The 20,705-nt window shown below is 39.3% G+C and overlaps 1 protein-coding gene across 5 annotated transcripts in view; it reads left to right on the top strand.

Annotated features, from left to right (window-relative positions):
• PTPN13 (protein tyrosine phosphatase non-receptor type 13) overlaps positions 1-20,705 on the top strand; it is a 126,159-nt gene that overhangs the window by 85,090 nt on the left and 20,364 nt on the right. For 4 of the 5 annotated variants that reach the window (XM_080407969.1, XM_080407967.1, XM_080407965.1 and 1 more), the window contains 15 exons: positions 945-1,107; positions 5,177-5,600; positions 5,768-5,865; positions 7,710-7,766; positions 9,382-9,474; positions 10,761-10,868; positions 11,593-11,724; positions 12,115-12,581; positions 13,552-13,695; positions 15,513-15,606; positions 16,415-16,500; positions 17,358-17,520; positions 18,445-18,659; positions 18,749-18,847; positions 20,332-20,693. In XM_080407969.1, coding sequence (XP_080264095.1) covers positions 945-1,107; positions 5,177-5,600; positions 5,768-5,865; positions 7,710-7,766; positions 9,382-9,474; positions 10,761-10,868; positions 11,593-11,724; positions 12,115-12,581; positions 13,552-13,695; positions 15,513-15,606; positions 16,415-16,500; positions 17,358-17,520; positions 18,445-18,659; positions 18,749-18,847; positions 20,332-20,693 — 2,705 coding nt within the window. The remainder of the gene's footprint in view (positions 1-944; positions 1,108-5,176; positions 5,601-5,767; positions 5,866-7,709; positions 7,767-9,381; positions 9,475-10,760; positions 10,869-11,592; positions 11,725-12,114; positions 12,582-13,551; positions 13,696-15,512; positions 15,607-16,414; positions 16,501-17,357; positions 17,521-18,444; positions 18,660-18,748; positions 18,848-20,331; positions 20,694-20,705) is intronic. The other variant, XM_080407968.1, reaches the window with a different exon arrangement.

Genomic DNA, 20,705 nt, shown 5'->3' with positions numbered 1-20,705 from the left:
GAAATGTGGCTTCCCTGCCTTGTAAGGAAAGAGCTATTATGAAGATAAATCAAGGACTGCTCTTAGCATGGGAAGCAGCTCTGCCCATTTGCTGCATTTCTGGGTAATCCACCTGTGCTGGCATATGGGACATGGGTAGTGAAGGGGCACTGGAGTAAGAATCCTGTACTAGAGGACTGAGTAATGGCAAATGCCAGTACTCAGTGTAACTAGGAGATGCACCTATGTTGCTTTTAAGTTGTTATATTTCCAAGAGTAGTTAAGTTAAATGATAATGGGTGACGGGCTGAGACATGAACTGGACATTACCAGCCAACTTTAGTGGGTAATCCATAACCTGGTGGTCACGTGTCAGTTTTTATTGAGGTGTTCAGCCTCAAGTACTTACCTTTATATAGGTATTGAAAACAGTACTTCAGTCTGATACCTTATCAAAAAGCTACAGCCTGTTTTATTTGTGATATGATTTTAAGTAGAATTGATAAATTGAAGTTTAAAAATTTAAAAATTACAAAAAAAGATAAATTTAAGATCTGGAACATTAACTGATTTCATAATTAGATAGGCATCTAGTTCTTTTCCTTTTGAGGGGAAACAAGGTGACTTCCTCAGATGCTTTTGAAAACCCCGTCTTGAAAAATTTAATAGTACTGGTTGCCGTTAGTCCGCACTAATAGTATATATATTATAGTATATAATAGAATAGTAATAGGGACAGATTGAATAATAACTAAGTATGGTGTGAGCTAGCCCAGAAGTAGCTTTACAGTGTTATTTTGTAAATCTCAAATTACTTTCAGCACCTATGTTAACAGAAGTCTCTCCTATCAGTGCCTTTTGCTTCAGGAAAGTTTTGAGTGCTCTGACGGCACAAACACACACAAAATTCTTTGTAGGCTAAAAGAAATCATTATCTTCAACTTTTTTCTTTCTCCATTGTGTAGAAGAAGAAAATAACTTTGCAGAACACATCAGATGGTATCAAGCATGCATTTCAGACTGACAATAGTAAGACTTGCCAATACCTTTTGCATCTCTGCTCTTCCCAGCATAAGTTCCAATTACAGATGAGAACGAGGCAGAGCAACCAAGACACTCAGGACATTGGTAAGGACTGTGGTGCTGTGTTGGGGTTTAATTGCAATCTATATGTATTTTTGTAAGGAGCTGAAAAACTAAAGTTGAGCTTCAGTAATTCTGCTGGGTGCTACATATGTGAAGCTCTGCGTTTGGCTGGTTTATACTATAAAGAGAATCTACTAGCTATGTTTGTTTAGGTTTTGTTTAAGGGGAAAAAAAGAGTTGACAGATCACAGAGCTGGCGTACAGCAGCTGCTTTAAGGGAATCTAAGAATAGGTCAGTAATAGTATTTTCCTGTTTAATTAATGGCTTTTGGCTTTTTTCAGAAAGAACTTGGAAGATGTTTCCATAATAGGACTTTTACATTTTGATTAATATGAAATGAATTGGTTTGATAATGTGGAATTACAGATAAAACGGTGTTGATCATGCGAGGGCAAATACAGTAGGGAACATTTCATGATGCTGCATCTGTAAGCTGTGAGTGTAGCTGTCTTTATTCCCCTTAATGAGTGGTGAACCCAGTAAGGAACACACTGATGCGAGTCAATTTTCTTCAGAATTGCCATCTAATATGTGTGTATAATAGGAAGTGTGAAGATGTTCTTTTTAGATGTAAACTATTAATTGGAAAATGCAATCATTGAAAAAACCCTCTGTACTAGTTTCTTCACTGTTTGGAGCAGAGCTCACTTGGTTGACTGGCCTTCAGCACAGCCTGGAAGTGCTATTTTGGTCAGTCTGCCTGCTCATTCTTTCTTTGTTCCCTGTTTTTTATCTGTCTGCATTCCAGTTGCTCTTAATCCAAATTTCCACCAGTGTAGCTGGAATGGAGTTTGACCCCATTGCTGTGGAGATTGTGAACTCTTAATTAAAAAAAAAAGGGGGGGGGGATGGGGGGGGGGGATGGGACGTGGCAAATATGCAGCCTTTTTTCTGTTATGTTGGGCTCAACCAGCTTAGTGCAGAGAAATAGGATGAAGTGACTTGCAGTCCTTGTACCGTTCTCTAACTTAGCACTTGCTTATCCTGAATTGCAAAGGCTTTCTTGGCTAGGCAAACTTGGTTGCTCTTACAGATGCAGTATGTGTTGTGCTTTGAGAGTCTGGAAAATAACAGTTTGCTTCTGTGTAGTGCAGATCACTTGGAATTCAGAGGTCTCAAATTTCATCAGTCATTCATAATCAGGAGCAGTTACATCAGTATTATGATTAATTCTGTTACACTGGGTTATTAAAAGTAAAAACAATTGAAACAAAGTTTGTTTCTGTCATAACTTTACTGATCTAAATTGATAAGCCATGCTTCTCTTTCCTGCATATATATATATGCATATAGCAATAGAGATACTAGAATAGTATTTATAAAACATGAATTATTGTAATATGGGTAAGAGAAAACAATGATAAAGCAGCCAGTCAAAATAGCATATTAATTATGTAAGTACTACTTTTCTCTTTTTAGAGCAGCGAAATCCCAGGCAGTATTTGGGAAGCATTATTCTTAGCCTTCAGGAGCATCAAGTATTTTATTTTTTTTTTCCCCCCAGAGTCCTTAAAGTGTCAGTAAAAACTGGGGGTTGGGAAGCACTCAGCAAAACTAAAAAAATGGGCTGATGAAAATATTATTAACTCATGGCTGAAAACCACAGGAAGCATATGTTTTGAAGGTTTCTTACTTAAAGACTGATTTTGGGTTAACGCCACAGTGAACACAAGCATGTGCCCGTAACATTTGCAGTGTTCATAGGGTGGAGTAGCAGATTTCAGAAGATTAGTATGTGTTGGAAGATTATGTAAAAAGACATGGTTACAGTGTCTTGCAAGACTCACCTTGATTTCAGCCAATGAATGGATGTAATATTTTGAGACAAGGGGGAGAAAACCTGGTGTGCGTGGTGTCAGTGAACAAATTTTCATGGAACATTAGCAACAGAGGATGGAGGCATAAGGGAGAACACTTTATAGCCCCTGTGGATATACTGTGACATGTTTTTCACTTACTGCACAATGTCTTCAGTGACCTGGGAGAAACCATATTAACACATGCATATCTGGTAGAAAGAATTAGGCTTGGAAAACTAAAGGAAAAAGCCTTTTAAATAGCATTCTTTCTGCATAAATAGAAAGAGATGAGTCACAATGTTTAAAAGAAAAAGAAAAAAATATTAGCAATTTTATAGGACATAAGAAAGGAAATAAGGTATAACATGAGGAGTGATGGTTTCTTTTTTGCACAGTTCCTGTGGCCATGCAGTAAACAGGACTAAGCACTAAGTTTTAAGATGGATGTTTGGATTCTTGAAAAAGCATATGGAAAACCACAAAGACGAAGTGAGGGTTAAGTCAGCCTTAAAAAAGATGAGTTTTGAGCACCTGAGAATTTTCAGTGAAGGTGTTCGTAGAAGGTGAGAAAGGTCTAATGTCTAGGTAGGTAATGATGTGAAAGTATTCTCCTGAAATCCATAGGGAAATCTTGTTTGGTGTTTGCAGAGGGCAAGTACATCAAGAGAAGAAATATTAGAATATTTTACTAAGTTACTCTTCCCCAGGATGGGAACATGACAAGAGCAAGTGTCCTTGATAGCTTTTGTCAGTGTCAGGAAACTTGTGATTTGTGGATCTTTGGTCTTGGCTGAGCAAAACCATTCTTATGTGGCTCATCTAGTCTGTCTGGTGGCTATGGCTAGGGGAGGTATTTGGTCTAAGTAAGGAAGTGGTAGTCATATACTAGTTCACCTTTAAAAAGGACCAAAAAAAATACCTTCCACAACTAAATCTTCTCAATCTGTAAGCCTGTTATAGAGGAAGCATGAGTTACTGTGGCAGTTAATTCCTACCCTAGGTATTGGTGTAAGGAATGTCTTATTAGAATGGCAGTGCTGAGTTGCATTTGCCAAATACACTCTTTAATGGTGAATATGAATGATGTGTACCAAAAAGTAGCATTCCTCTTTTGAATTACGGTGCAACTTCCTAGAGCAGCTTCTTTCCTAGCTTAAAAAAAACAAAAAACTAGTTAACCCTAAGTCAGAGATACATATGCAGTTGAGGATTGCTTTTCTCAGACTTCCCTGTGAACTGACTCTAAGACATCAGTGAAGTTTATGAAGGGTTCAGATGGCCTAACTTCCTTTAAAGGCTCTAACCAGCAAACATGTTGCCACAACTTACCAAGTTTCTATGTGAGAGCCAAGCCACAGGAACTTAACTGCTAGCCTTAGGAGACAGTTAGGCTAATAGAAATGAGCCCTGCTCAGCTTTGCTTTGAATTTAAGAGTGGGTTAGGCTAAGTTGTGTTATTTTGCATTTGTTTTCAGCTAAGAACATCCACCCAGACAGTTCCCACGACTTCAGCTGACAGTGATTTAGTTACAATCCAAAACCTGTTTCTCTCTGCTGCTTAAGGGAATCCTAGTTCATGAGTCAAAAAGGCTGACAAACCCCAGTCAACGCTTCATTCTGTGCTAAAACATTTAGGATGTTTCTGGCAGGGGAAGTCCTCAAGTGTGCCTGAGTGAACTGGTGCTCTTTAACCGGGTAGAGATGCTGCCAAACCCCTGTGACTTTGCAGCTGGATCGTAAGGGACTCATGAGAAAAAAACCAAGCAACGGGTGGATGGAAGTTTGGTAGGAATCTGGTAGTGTAGAGGTGGGGGAGCCCTATTTGTTCAAATTCTGAAGAAGACTTGTATGAGCAGGTTAAAGGAAGTGTAGTCTTCCAGGTCACTTGGCTTGAGGATATTGCTTGCTTTGCAAAGATGTGCCTGTATATAAGGCGCAGCAGTTTAACAGGGAATCTGAGTCTTCATACTCACAAGAGGATAAATATTCTGCTATTAAATGGTTTTGAACTTCAGCGTAGTAGATGGTCAGGTAAGTGTAATGTCATGAACTCCAGTCTTTGCTCCTTGAGTAGACTACATGATGGTTGTTTATATGTACCTGATAATGGTACATATGTCTCAGTGTTTAGAGAAAATAGGGTTTGTGTGAGCTGGTTGTTTAAAAATACATAGTTTACACAAGGTCATACTAGCTCCGCTGTATAACTTAACTTTGGGTTTTGTTTTGTTTTTAAAAAAAATATCCACAGAAAGGGCTTCATTTAGGAGCCTAAACCTCCACGCAGACTCTGTCAAAGGTTTCAACATGGGACGAGCAATCAGTACTGGTAGCCTGGCCAGCAGCACTTTGAACCGACTTGCCGTTCGACCTCTGTCTGTTCAAGCAGAGATTCTGAAGAGGCTGTCCTGCTCTGAGCTCTCACTCTTCCAGCCACTTCCTGGCTCTTCAAAGGACAAGAACGAGAAGACTCCGTGGGAGGAAAGACCCAGGGTTATGAGCAAGTCATTTCACGATCTGAGTCAGAGCCACATCTCAGTTTACCCCTCAAGGAAAAATATTATTACTGCTTTGGACTCTTCCCCCCAAAAAATAGAAGACATAATGGGAAGAGTCTTTCAGCAAATGCCAAAATTTGATACTGGATCAGCAACAGGAGCATTAAAACTGAGCAAGTAAGAGTCTCTATGACCACCCTGCAATATCTTTGTGTACAATCAATGTACATTTTGCATCAGTTTTGATTTATTATTCATACTATTATTTTATTACATTGATCCTTCCCTCTCCCAACTTCCTTTTCCCTCTGTCTGGTTCCCCTTCTCTCCTTCTCCCCTTTAAGTTCAAAATCTCATGCAGGTTTAAGTAGAAGCCCTGAAAGAAAGAAAAACGAATCAGACTCATCATCCATTGAAGATACCGGTCAAGCCTATGTTGTAGGTCAGCATGCAAAAAATAATATTACTTTATTTACTAACTAACCTCTAAAGCTGCTTTGGGTGTAATGCTTTGATACATTGATTAACTGATGGTAGTATTTCAGTTTGAAAAAGGGAGCAGAGTATCATATGTTAAAGTAATCCAGGCCAATTGCCTTTTGCTCCTGAATAATTGTTCGAGTGAATCAAAAAAATCCTCCTTTGGACAACACCAGTCTGTACACACGTATGCAGAGTATTAGTACCTGACAGTAAAAGCTGTTCTAGAAAACTTCTTCCATTTTATCACTTCCGAGTGCCATTTTATCAAGTGGATCTTCTAATAATTTGCTTGTACTTTTTTAGTGTTTTCTCTGTAAAGGGTGCAGGGAGTAATTTTTGAAGTGGACTCTGTTTGACATAAGCTGGCTATTGGCTAGTACCTCTGAGCAGTAACTGCACAATTCTTTGTTGTTTGGTCTCATTTGGTTATAATATATTGGTACCATTTTTTTTGCAGTGCATTGAGCATTTCACAAAAACACTCTTGTAATGAGCTAAGCCAGACGTGCTTGCTCCCTTTGCTTGGCAAGGATTGGATTGCACACAAATAGTCTTACTAGGCAGTCAAAACACAGAGTTTGCACTAAAAAAACCCACCCAAAAACATTCAGAAGGTAATTTTTAATATCGGTGTGACATCAGTTTCTGGTTATAGCAGGTTCCCTGTTATAATAATAGAAACTACAATGAATGAAACATTTGCAGTCTTGGCTTGCTGTTGTTGCTTTGCTTTTGCTTAATATTAAAATACTGGTTACTTACAGAACGTCAGAGAAAGTGGAAAACGGTTAAGTTTATGGGGGTTGGCATAAACAAAGTCACAAAAAAACTGAACCAAAAAAGTCACCAAAACAGAGTGCGACATACAAACTTTTACCACGTCTGGCCCTGCTGCACTTGAAACCGAGACTGACTTGGGAGCTCTGCTTTTTCAGTACCAAGAGCATAAGCTACTGAACATTGAGATGAAGCATGCAGTTTCTGTAGTGACTGGTTACAGCCAAGTATTTATCCTATGCTTTTAGCTTTACAATTACTGTTACCACGTGCTTATCCATAATCTTCTGGACAGTGATTTTGATAAGGATCTTAGCTACGTGTCAGAAAGTTCTGCTGAATCACATTGCCTCTGCTGGGGGACATGCATTCTTTGCATGGTGAAACTCATCAGCTGAAATAGGTTTCGGAGGTTTGGAAAAGGCCAGGACTGCTTTCCTAAGAAGCTTGAATTATCTTACCCCATTTACTTTCTTAACTTATTATTTTATCCCCTTTAAAGTATGGCCATATTTGCTTGGCATTTATCATTCCAAATAAAATACGATTCTATATGCAAACCAATTTAAATAGAACTACTTGGTTCAAATTGCTTATTACTGCATCAACAACTTTACTATTATACAAAATCCTACCAGACTCCTCTTGTGTTTGTTTATTAGGTTGGGCATATTCATCCAATCTTACTAGAAAATACAGTCTTTTACTTATTTTCTTAAATATCTATTCATTTTATTTGAAGTTGTTAACAGTGGTTGTAAAGGCCAAACCTCTGTCCTTTCTGTAATTCTTTGCCTTTGCATGAGCTGCCATCTATCTAAACCTTGAACTACTGCCGAAGTACATGAGTAATTTGGATTTGTTAATCCAAACCTCCTTTCATGTTCATTAATTTTTAAAATAAGTACATAACTGATATTATGAATGAGCTCATGTGTACTGTGTAAAGTCTGAAATACTTATTGATAGCTTTCATATTAAAAAAAATATTGATAGCAGTGTCTTATATTTCCATTCATGTCGCAGGTGTTACTATGAATACTTCAGGAAATCTTCTGTCATCAACACTGTTGAAAGAGAGTGGTAAGCTGATAAATAATATGCCCATAGAATTAATTCAGCCAGTTTGTGAAGTACTTGGCAAGTGCTTCACTGTTACACCTGTCCTGTTTATTTGCTGTTCTTAAATACCTCTACCAGTTGGATAGGACCTTTTTCTAAATACAACTCCTAATTCTTCCTTTGGATTGCTTGCTGGGAGAGGTTTTGACATCTGTGAGTAATATTTGTCAAATATTAATAGTATCTGTTCAGTTTGAGACTTGAAGGGTGCTAGTACCTAACATACCATGCTCTTTGAAGCTAATTTCCCTTACCTGTGAGGTTACCAGTTCTGTAGAACCTGAGAAGACTTTTCTTTTTAGTTCTTTTACTCTTTAGGTTTGACTTCATTTTGTGGTGTCACGACGGAGGGAAGACACAGTCACTCAATATGAGTGATCAGCAGACTTCGTTTATTGTCTCTTACAGTCATCTTTTATACCTTGTTATAATTAGCTCATACATACTACAAAAGTTAAGCTCATTATTGGTTAGTTGCCTAAATACCAAGCCTGCCCCTAGTTTATTTTCTGGAGTTATCTGTTCCCACCTGCAACATTCTTTTCCCACCGCGATCTTCCTGTTACTGTGTAACAAGAACAGCCAAGGATAGTATATTTTTGCTTTACTTCAGATAAGCTGAAAGCATGTGCATTTTTGTCCAGCCAGCTGGACTATGTCTATGTGACCTTTTTCAGCTAGCCAGTTATCCACATTGTGGGAAGTTCCTTCTTCAGCTGGTGCAGTCTGTCATACTCACTTGCACAGTTTCCTGCTTGTACCGGTGTGTAGAGCTCACTAGGTTTCTACTGCTGTGGAATTGCATGTTCCACTGAAAGCAAAAGTACCTCAGGCACTCCAGACCAAATGAGTTGTATCTTCTCTAGGTAGCAAATTCATGAGTTCAGACTTCCAATATGATGGCATTTCTCGCAGTTTCAGGAGATTGGGTTTTTTTGAACTCATGCTCCCTCTGTCTCAAGTGCCTGGGTCTGCTTCAGCCTGTTAGGAACCCTCAGGAGTCACATAAATTTATTGTGAAGGTGTTCAGATTTTGGAAGAGGCAGAATCAGCAGCCTGTGGAGTTGCAAATAGGGAAATAAATTTAAACAAGATAGGTTTTAGTAGATGTTTCTAATGTTGGCTGTTTTTTAATGAAGGACCACCATTAAGAGAACTTAATGAGTAACCTTTTAGTAACTTCATATAGTCAGCCTCAGTTTCCCTTTTACCAACATACTTATGTCATGCCTACCTGAGCAGGGCATGTAAACACAGATCTGAATACTTTGCTGAACTGAGACTAATAAATTTGAAGATTCTAGGGCTCAGTTGTGTTGTGATTGCAACAGACTGTGCTAGGTGCTTTTCTTCGGAGGAATAAAAGATTTTAACTGCTGAAGAAGGGAGTTAATTATAATAATGGTATTTTGGGTTTTTTTTATTTGGGCACGGCCCAGAAGATGAAAGTTGGACCCACTAGTTCAGAACAGCTTTTCAGGTTATCAGAGAAGTAATCTTTCAAGTAGAATTTCAAGACAAACCTGAACAGAAGCATTTGGGGGTAGTGTCTTATCATGAAATGTTGGCTTTTCAGCTGACTCTCCGCAAACAACACAGAACAGAGTTGCCTCACCAGAAAGAGAGATCACTTTGGTGAACTTGAAAAAGGATGAAAAATTGGGCTTAGGTGAGTGGCTTTAAAATTGTTGTTGTCTTGTGTCTTCCTAGAAGCTAAACCCAAAAGTTTTCTGGTCTGTATTTAAGTATTTATTGTAGGACTGAGGAAAGCAGTGCTGGATTTCGAAGACATTTACGATGCTGAAGCCTGGACTTACTTGGTATCACCTGCTGCTGATTTGTTGAGTGATGTTAAGCAAGTCTTTTTCTCAGTTTTTCCATATTACAAGCGTAGGATAATATTTATATTGTGAACTAGTTATCCCAAAAGTTGGTTCATCTCTGTGTTCAGGTACAGGATTTATGTGGACACATCACAGCTGTGCCAGCTTGAAGGCTTTAAACAAACAAAAAAAGGACATTATAAAGCCATTACGGGCTTTTCTTACTCCTGTTTCTTCAGATGGAATACTAATTTGAGGTTTAAGGCGTCTGGAAGACAAGATATTTGCATTCCATTCCTCCTTCTATCACTGAGTTTTTTCATAAACCCACATAATTTTTCACTGTATGAGTAATGAATAATTTGGTGTCAGTATTGTGCTTTAGAGAGGTTCTCTAAAGTGTCCTTAAGGACATGTTCTATCATTCAAAATAGGACCGTTGTATAAATTTGAAGAGGGAGAAAAGCTTACAAGAAATAATACTTAGTTGTTTACCCTGCACAGTAACTTAAGAGTTGACCAAAAAGGAAAGAAATTCGTATGAAGTCCACCATTTATTCTTTTTCTTCCTCATGCAGTCTGTGGTACTTTGCTGGTTTAGCTAGAATAGAGAAGAGCTATTATGTTCTGTTTTCATTTTTTTTTCATCTTGAACATCGTTTCCAGATTGACCTGGTAGAATTAGCAGAAATAGATTAGAAGCCTTAGAAGAAATCAGGGAGTTGAAAAACTCAGTTCTTAAGACCAGGGTCAAACATCTAGGTGAAGCATCTAACGGTGGAGAAAACCAGAATATTTTAAGTAAGAGAAAATAAATTTCATTTAATCAGTGAATGTTTGTTTTATGTCATCTGTGTGTGTGTTTCTCATGCTACAGTTGTCTTTTGTAGTCTTTGCTGGAGTGAAGTTTTCTGGGAAGCCAGTTAGACAGTCTGAATTGCTTGCTCAAAAGCAGAGAATGCAATAAAGCCTAATCAAAAAAGCTTTACTGTGTAGTCGTCTTTGAGATGTGTAGTTTTCTTTTACTTTACATTTGTTGGAATGACTAAGTTCGTGTCATATGGACATGAATTGTATTAAGTTATGCCATGATCACTGACATTTTTTGCCTTCTTTGGGCTTTTTTTAATAGGCTTTCAAATAGTTGGCGGAGAGAAGACAGGGAAACTTGATCTGGGAATTTTTATTCATTCAGTTATTCCTGGAGGGCCAGCTGATTTGGAAGGATCTCTAAGACCAGGTGAATAGTGTCAATAACAAGAGGAAAGCCCAAACATGTAGTATTGTTTCCATCTATGGCTGTGGGCATCAGTCCCAAACAATGCTGACCTTCAGTTACCTTCTGGATAATTTCTGAAAACTAGTGATGCTTCTTTGTTAAACTATATGAAAACAAAAGTAATTAGAATTAAAATAAAAATTATAAAGCTTGAAGTAGCAGAAAGTTGAAGTTATATATAAAAGTAAGGGCTTTACTTACTATTGTCTCTCTACAGATGCTTTGTAATTTCAATATTTTAAAAATCCAGATCATACTTTGATATTGGAAGAAGTGAATGTAACCATATGGCTGTGGGAAGAAAACTTTATTTACTGTCTGCTTTTTATCCCCTTCATTTTAGTCTGTGTCTTGAACTGACCTGCATGTTGCTTATTTCACTACTTGTTTTTTGCTTTTGCATCCGTTCTTACAGCAAAGGAGAAGGTAGAAACCATAATATAGAAAGGTTTGGCAGGTTTAAAAAGAGGAAATATTCATAACCAATTCTTGTGATCTGTTTTGGGTGGATTTTTTTTGTTTTTTTTTTTTTTTAGATTAGGGTTCTCTATTCCAGCATCACTGGAATTTTTAGTAATTTTTAATCAATGCATTGTGTAGAGATTTTCAGACCTGTACTCCACGTTCTCACTGATGGATAAAAATGTAGATGTTAGATTGTATCTGAACAAATCCTTTTGTGCAGGACACCGACTAATATCCATAAACAGTACAAGTTTAGAGGGCGTCAGCCACCATGCAGCATTAGAAATTCTGGAGAATGCACCTGAAGATGTGACACTTGTTATCTCTCAGCCCAAGGACAAGCTATCCAAAGGTACGGAGGGAAATACTCCTTATTGTTAAAGAGCTGTTCTTTGAGTTTGAGCACACTGCCTTCTCTGACACCTTTTGTGAAGTACTTTCCATTTGTCTTTAAAATTACTAATGTAATCAACTGAGATAGCTGGAAAACATCATCCCAAACACTTCTTGTAAGCAACCCTAGCTAGTGTATGCTTGAAATTGTTTTCTGAGACTGAATGAAGAAGTGTTCCGGTAACATTTGGTAATGTTACAGTAACACACCTGTTGCATTGTAAATGGTAAGTGTTCTGCATAATATGAACAGGTAAGACCTTACATGGTGTAAGCTGAGAAATTTTTGTCATACTGCAGATAAGATGTTACCCAGCTACTGATGACTGTCTTGTCTCCTGGTTTTCAGCATCATCTAACGCTGCACACATCAGTAATGGAACCAGGGGTTATTTAAAGAGGCCATCATCAGTGCAGGATGATGAGGCAGAGTCCTCTTCAGAGGAACACAACTGGTCCCGAGGTCACCAGAGGCCTGTTTCAGGAAGCTTGTCTGGTTTGTCGGGAGGCAAGCGGGATGGAAGTGTGAGCTCCCAGGATTCAAGAACAGAAAGCGCCAGCCTGTCTCAGAGCCAGCCAGCCAGCTTCTTTGGCAAACGTGCAAGTGGTAGAATGCAGCAGGATCCTCAGCATTACAGTGATTCCCAGTCTGGGCTTTCTAAAATGAGTGAGAAGAGAAGATCCTCATCTGACAGTACTCGAGCAAAAAATAAAAGGCCTGGGGCAGTGGAGTCTGTGGACTATTCTGACCGAGGAGATTCTGACATGGATGAAGCAACTTATTCCAGCAGTCAGGAGCAACAGCCAGCTAAAAAGGCATAGTGTATTTCATATATTTCCCATCAGTATAATAGTAGTAATGAAACAACTGACTGCGAGTGTGAATAAGGTGAAAGGATGTGGGTGAAGGACAGCCTAGCCTGCAGCTTATCCTTCTAATGGCAAATGCTCATAGCTAATTTCTAAGTTTGGTGATTCTGTTCAAAATAAATGGAGAAAATCACTCCAATGACTTGAAACAACTTCCCAGCTTGGCAATGTGAAGAGGCGGCCATTTCTTACTAGAGGCAGGTTGTGCTTTGAGGTGAACATATAGTACATTTGTTGATCCTGTAGAAAACCTCTTTTTAATTCAATTGTCCAATATGATTATAGTCTAGTGACCACCCCTAGAGGTAAGTTTATTCAGCTGGCAGATGAATTGAGTTTTTCCTAGATAAGAGCAGTAGTGATGCATCTGAAGTGGGTAGCAGCAGAACTTGTATTTTGGGATTTATCTAATCCATGGAAAACTCTTTGTAGTGAAGTTCAGCAGTGAGCTGTGCTCTGTTCAGACACAGCTTGCTGCTTCTTCTTTCTGAAAGTACACAATGGCAAGTACTACAGATTCCTAATTTGTAGTGATTCCTCTTTTCAGCTGATGGAGGTTATTCAAGCACGTTGTGACAGCCTCTGCAAATTAATCCAACAGACCCTAGGCTGCTGTAATACTGAAGTATTACAGTTTCTGTGTTCTGTGACCAACTCATTTTGACAATCAAGACTCACTGCTGAAGGCCAAGCATATTTCTATGCTAAACCTGTTCAATAGCAGCAATGGAAGAGTTAAAGCAATGAGCCTTACGAATCTTACTAATTGGTACTTTGCCAGTGGAGGTGGACTCCTTTTAGCTGTATCTGACTCAAACACACTCTTTAGGGTCTTAACTGTAAATTTACGTTCTAATGGCAAATCATTCTCTCTGTTTTGTTTCTTTTTCTTCTTTTTTTTTTTTTTTGAATAAAGGAATCTTCTTCAGCAAATACTGCAAACAAAATGAATTGTAAAAAGGTTACTGCAACACTTCTTAAACCTGGAGATATCTTTGAGGTTGAACTAGCCAAAAAAGATAACGGCTTGGGAATAAGTGTCACGGTACTGTTTGACAAGGTTTTTAGATGTTTTCTCTTTTTCTCTACTCCCAGCAACCCATTAAATGGCTAATTTACAAGGAAGCAAAACATCTAATAGCAGACACTGCTTTATGAGGAAAAAAAGCAAGATGGTCTTAGTCTCTTGCTGCCTAATAATGTGGCAGATTTACAAGGGAGAGAATTAAAAACTTCCTTGACAGGCATCACAGGCAGCGGAAGCAGTAGTGTTAATTAATGATGAGTATCTGTGCACATCCACACACGTATACCATGTTCAGTGTTCTCCCTCTGCTGGATGAAAGGCAGAAAGTAAAAAACTACTTTAATCCAAATAAGACCTGGCTGACACTGCTTTCTTGCAATACAAGACAAAATTGTGGGTTTAATGGACTAATTTATCTTCAGAATATAAAATTTTGAAGGTGGTTTACGTATAGGGCCTGCCATACTGCAGAGTGGCACTTCAGAGAAGAAGAGAATGATTTATAACTGAAACGCATGCATTTTTCACTGCTCCTTTTTTTGTATTGTGTTCAGAAATACATCTTGGTATTTTAATATACAAATATTACCTCTGCTTCATTGATCACCAGACTACACAGTAATTTGAAAAAGGAAAAGTTGCTTGAATTACAACAACAGAAGTCATTAGCTGCCGTTCAAAACTGGTGGCTTTTACTGGCTGTTTATACCTAAAACTAAGTTGGCTTTTTCCCAGATGTGGCCATACAGATAGGCTTGTAGGTAGAGTGCCAATTCGCAAGCTTAGCCCTGTTTTCATATGTATGGCTAAATTTTAAGAGGAGCCGAATGAAATTCTGTTGTTTTGTCATCCCCATCCCAGTCTGTTCAAAGTCATGCTGCTTTATCAAGCTTGTAACTTGACAGAGCTGGGGGAGCAAAGGTTCAGCAGGAGCTGGTTATTAAATAGCATCAAGCCTGCTGTATGCATGCATTGGCTTTGAAGAAAACGTCGGAAGATGCCAAGTGATGCAGAGATGTCCCTTAAAGGATGTCCAAGGGAAGGGTGACCGTTGACCTTTCCTTTTTTAACCTTCATTCTTCCCCTGCATTGCTATCCTCTACAGTGGTGTGACAAGAGGTGTACAGTTAGCTCTGTGTTCTTAATTTTCACGTGTAGTTCTGTGTGTTTTGGGAGTGAATATTAATACACTGTTGCTCTCCCTCTTCCCTCCCAAGTTTCGGGAGAAGCACGGATAGTGCAGCAGTGAGCCAGAATCATACGGTCTTTTGGGCTGGAAAGGACCTTTAAAGATCATCTAGTCCAACGCCCCCCCCCCCCCCCCGCCCCCTAATGGAACAAAAAGACTAAGGCCCTCCAAAAATAATTGAGCTTGAGCAGATTTTCAGCTTAGACCTTCAAACTTGTATGAGCTGAGAGAAAGTAGCATGTCTTAGTTTCCTACTACATCAGAGAAGGTGTGTTGAAGTAGGACACTGCATGGGTATGCATCTTCAGCTTTGGCATGCTGTGCTCTTGCACATCTCTGAGCTTTGGTATGCATGCAAGCATGTAAAGTCCAGCACAATGCAGACATATGTCTGCTGAAGGACACTTATTTGTTTTGGGTGCATTTGCATTGTGATGCATCATGTTTTTACAATCTTCCCACCCCAATTTCATTTGTAATAAATTGCATGACTGCAAAAACATGCTTTGTGTAACATTTTGGTTTTGATAGTTTGGCTGTTCTTTTTACATGCCAGTAGCCCAAATGCTTCCTGAGTACAGTTTTCCTCGTGTGACTATTTAATTACTAAGTATTCTAAGTGCAACGAGACTAATAAACCCTGTTTTTGCTTTCCATTTAGGGTGGTGTAAATACTAGCATAAGGCATGGTGGTATTTATGTGAAAGCAATTATTCCTAAGGGAGCAGCTGAAGCAGATGGCAGAATAGAAAAAGGTAGTACTTCAGTTCTTTCAGTTGGGACTCTTAATGTGAAAAAAGGGTAGATAACTGTCTGTGGTGGACTGATGTGGCTAAACAGCTAGGAACTCTGCCTCCTTTCATTGTACCTTTTTCACTGGCAAGAAGGGCTGGGTTTTCCAAGCTCTACTGCATTTGCAGTTGTCATTTTAAATATTGCCTTGATACCTAATTCTGCAGATGGAGATCTAAAAAACCTGTAGAACAACTGCAGAACCAACAGAAAACTGCTGAGACTGTTGAGGGGAAAAACAGAAGATAGACTGTAGCAGTATATGGTCTTAGCCTACTGCAGCCTGTGTTAATGGAGAACACTTCTCTGTTCCAGTCATGGAGAGAGAGGGCTTTGTATTATTTGTGGCCTTCTTGCTTATCATGCTGGGCAACTCAATACAGAAAATCACTGTAATTGTTATGGCTTTTCTTGTTTGTAAGCCAGGCCACATTCTTTATTGAAGCAAGAATTTCCACTGTAGACTAAGATAATAAAGAGTCTGAGCTTTGTGGCAGGCTATCATTCTGGTGGTTAACACTAGCTTTGACATGGGGTTAACCCCTAGAATTGTAGAATCATTTAGGTTGGAAAGGACCTTTAATTAAGATCATTGAGTCCAACCATATAGTTTAGTTGCAGAGTTCTGTTCTTGACTCAGAGTGTGGAGGGAAGGGAAAATTTACTACAATAACTGTTCTTGTTAGCTGACACTTGAAGGTTTATATGCATCATATATGTTTTATAAATGAAGTTCTGCCTACTTTTTCTTAAATTATTAATCATTTGTAGGTGATCGTGTGCTTTCAGTCAATGGGATTAGTTTGGAAGGTGCTACCCATAAGCAAGCTGTTGAAACACTGAGAAACACTGGGCAGGTAAGCAGCTGCTAGTTCTCCTCCCATCTGTAGTAAACCAAATTGTGATGAGTGAAAAGAGGTAAACGAACCTGAAGGCTGGAGTTCTTCCCAGTGTCTTGGTTGCTTTAGACGTACTTTCTCAGACTCCTTGGCTTCCTGGGCCTTGAGTCTCACTGCCCACCCTAGTGAAATTCTGGCTCTGTGTGCAGGTGAGAGATCTACATGGAACTGGTTTCTCCTTGTCCTTGGGCTTCGTAGGAAGGAAGCCCAGGTGTACAGGCTGGAAACCAGCTGTAGCAGCATGCTACAGATGGGTGCCAGATTTGAACCACTGAGGACACAGAGGGCCTCTGTACGTGCAGCTGCATTTGCATGCTGTATCAGTAGCTTGAATCTTGGCCTTCTTGGGTAGCACTTGATTCTGTCAATGGTGTCTCCTCATTTAATAGTGCTATTTATGGTGGCCGCTTCATATGCGGAAGTACACACACACTTGAAAATAGCCAGTGAATGTACACGTTGAGAGCTGCTAAGGACTATATTTGTGCTCACTTTATGAAGTGCTTTTAACTCTATTCCTTGTACGGATATGAAAATGACACTGACACTTCTTAACCCCCTCACAGCCTTACCGGAACAAGACACTTTCTTACTTTGTGTTGGCAAGTATCTTGCAAGTCCATTAGCGTACTTTGTAGGTTGTCACTTACAGCCCTTAAAATAAGGTACAGATGGAGGATATATGGGGAGGGAGATGTCTATAAAGTTTGCTACTGTAAAACTTAGGATCCTGACAAGTTAGAAGGAAATGTAGTCTAGGCTGTGCCATCTCCGTGACCGCTGCCAGTTAACTGGAGAATGTTTCATCTCCTTAGGTGGTGCATCTGCTGCTGGAAAAAGGTCAGCTTTCAGTGGCCAAGGTTCATGCTCCAGTAACACCACAATGCACGCCTCCAAATCAGGTGGTGCAGTGTGAGCCGCAGGAAATACCAGCAACAAAATCTACAAATGCCAAAGATTACAGCTTTGTCACTGCAGGTCAGCTCACACAGAACAATTTTCTGAACTTTCAAAGCATCCTTTAGTTTTTATAATATTTTTCTTCAAATCTACTGTAGAATAGAAAGACAGACAGGAGAAAGAGCAGGTAGGATTCTATACTGAGCCTCTGCATGTAATGCAGTCTCTTCCTTTTTGTGCTGTTGCTTTTTTTTTTTTTTTTTTTTTAAGATTTCCATTCACATCTTGGTAATAATTGTTTAGTTACTGTTAACTGTTTTCTCTCTCACTGTTACTTGTTTCCCAGTTTCACCAGCCTTGCAGGCCAGGGCTGTAGCAATGTTGAAGTAAAAGGGATGTTGCTGTCTCTGGTGTTGCTAGGGACTGTCAAGGGGAGGTTACGATACTCATATATGAATGAGAGCTTCTGTAGGGCCTCCTGTTCCTGTCTAGGTGAGAGAGGACATCAAGAGCTGGATGAAGAGGGATTTATGTAGCTGACTAGAGGCTGGCATATTTCAGTTTCTCTTGCTGCAGACCTGTGAAAGTGGAGGGAAACCTATCCAGATGGGGAAAGCACAGCAGATACTTTTTGGTCTTCCTGCATGGGACTTATCCTGTCTGCCAGGCATTCCAGTTGCTGCTCTTACTAATGTCTAATTGGTGGCCAGAAAGGTTGTGTCACTCTGCTTTAACAGGCTTCTTAATGGACTTCCTGGGGAACAGCGTTTTGGAAATACGTTGGCTTTCTGTGTAGTGTGGATGTTGTCAGGGGAAGTCAGCAGACAGCTTTTTGTCCTCTTTAACTTGGAGGGATCTTCTAGATAATGCTTGTGCTCAGTGAAGTAGAAGAACCCTGTGAAGGGGAGAGTGCGTGTTGTCGTGTCTGGAGTAAGAGCATCAGCAACTTCTTTTCATAGCCAGTGTGCTGTAGGAAATAGTAAGTTAATGTTTCTTTTACAGAGAACACATTTGAAGTAAAGCTGTTGAAGAACAGCTCAGGCCTTGGGTTCAGTTTCTGCCGTGAAGACAACCTTACCCCGGAGCAGCTGGGCTCAACTATTGTGAGGGTGAAAAAGCTCTTCCCTGGGCAGCCTGCTGCAGAATGTGGGCAGATAGAAATTGGGGACGTAATTCTGAAAGTGAATGGGGCATCACTAAAGGGTTTATCCCAGCAGGTTTGTATTTTAGTAGTGAAACTCATGCTGTGGTAGTCCTGCAAGTCTTGGGGGTCTGCATCTAATAATGAATCCCACTGTGGCCACAGGAAGTCATCTCTGCTCTGAGGGGAACATCTCCGGAAGTCTCTCTTCTCCTTTGTCGGCCACCATCTGGTATACTACCAGACATCGATCCTTCTTTGTTGGTAAGGTGTATGGCATATGGTATTATTTTTAAAAAAAACTGTGATTTGAAGGTTCATTTATTTGATCTGGTGGCTGGGTTAGTTACATGCAAGACGCAGATGAAAAGGTAGGGAGGGTGCTCACAGAAACGTGGTTCTTATGGTAAATCCCTCAGGAGCGTACTAAGCATTTTGTGAAAATGTGAAAAGAATGCAGGGCTTTAGTTATTTTTTTTCCCCTCCATTCTGTGTCTTAAGACATTGGAAATTGGCTTAATACACTGTTTCTGTGGTGCAGGTTTCTTTGCAGCCCGATGGTTTGAAGCTGATCTCAAATAGAAATCAGGTATTTCTGTAATGTATATGAAGAATATTCTGTGAAACACCAGTTTGCCTAGTTTGGTGCATGTAAAACCAGGGAAAAGATTGCCATATTTACTGGAAGTTAGAGGTGTCCCAAAGAATATTTGGACGCTTCAATAAGTAAATCAAAATAATAGAAGGCCATTTTAGGATACTTGGAAGAAGTGGAAATTAAATGTGTTTCAGCAAAAGGGAAGGAATTTGCCTGAAAAGTAAGCTTTCCATAAGACAGAAAAGTGTAAACCTAATGGAGACAAGTTTTGAAGTTATTTTAATACAATTTTCAAACAAGAAAAAAACTTTCAAGTCTGATGATAGAAACTTAAATGTACAAATACAAATTTAGGTTAGGTTAAAATTAGAGATAAGCACCTGAAAAAACGAATAATACAAGTAACTAGTTCTGTAATTAACCTGTATGTAATATGGAATAACTTTAATAAAAGTGCATATATTAAAAGAAGGGAAAAACCAATAAAATATTAACAGTTTTTGTTTATAACGTTATCACAGATTGGTGTGTTCATGAACACAAGAATTTGGCCATAAAAGCATAAATGAGGCTTTTAAACTTTGTGTGTCTGTTAGCTGACATAATTCTTGGGAATATGTGATTATTGGCAAAACTGGTCTTCATTCTGACGGGAGTTAAGAACTTGGCTGAACAGTTTCCGTTTGGCATAAATTGTCATAGTTTGTAATCTGTTCTGTAGCTTTTTGTTTGAAAGCTTCCCTTTTTTCCTCCTGTGTGAGATTAGTTTGACTTCAGTTGCACTGTGTTCTGATTGGAAGGAATTCTGTGGTAATTGCCTGGATGACTTCTGGGCATAGCTTAAAGCCATCTCTGTAGGTTCTCCAAGGCTAAAGCCAAGAGAAGATTTGTTTTCCTTAGATGAATTTGGAGTTCTACTTTAGAAGTATATGTTTCAAAGTTTTGCACACTTTGTATTGGCCAAGTTGCATTGAATTTGGTGAAATTGTTTTCTATTTCACCATTATTTCTATGATACATTTACACAATTGAGGCAACGTCTAAATGTTGCCACTGACTAATTGCTCTTGGTAATTTTATGCAGTCTTAGCAACTTTCTTTTGTCATCAAAACTGGAGTTTGATGAATTAAATGTCCTTGCTCTCTGTAGACTCCCATCCATTCACCCCAACAAGTATTTCCAGATGTCAGCAGAGAAGTTTCTGGTCCACCAAACGGAGAACAAGGTGACAGTTCAGATGAAAATGAAACTACTGATCTGAGCAAGAAGAGGCTAAAATCTCCCTCTAGAAGAGACAGTTACAGTGAGAGCAGCAGGAGCGGTGATGAGGAGGTGATAAACTCACCAGCACAGGTGGGCCTTGGATGGAGTTCTGCGCTATACCAAACCTCAGATGAAGCTATGACACAGGCATACAGTCAGTATGAGGCACACAGTGGTCAGGAGGAGGCTGTTCGCACCATCTTAAATTCTGATCAAGAGGCTCCTACAAAGTTAGAGCTTGAGGACAGGTATGTTGTTTA

Source organism: Falco punctatus (assembly GCF_963210335.1).
Source record: "Falco punctatus genome assembly, chromosome: 1".
Classification (NCBI taxonomy): Eukaryota; Metazoa; Chordata; class Aves; order Falconiformes; family Falconidae; genus Falco; species Falco punctatus.
This window is presented reverse-complemented; position numbering and strand designations above follow the sequence as displayed.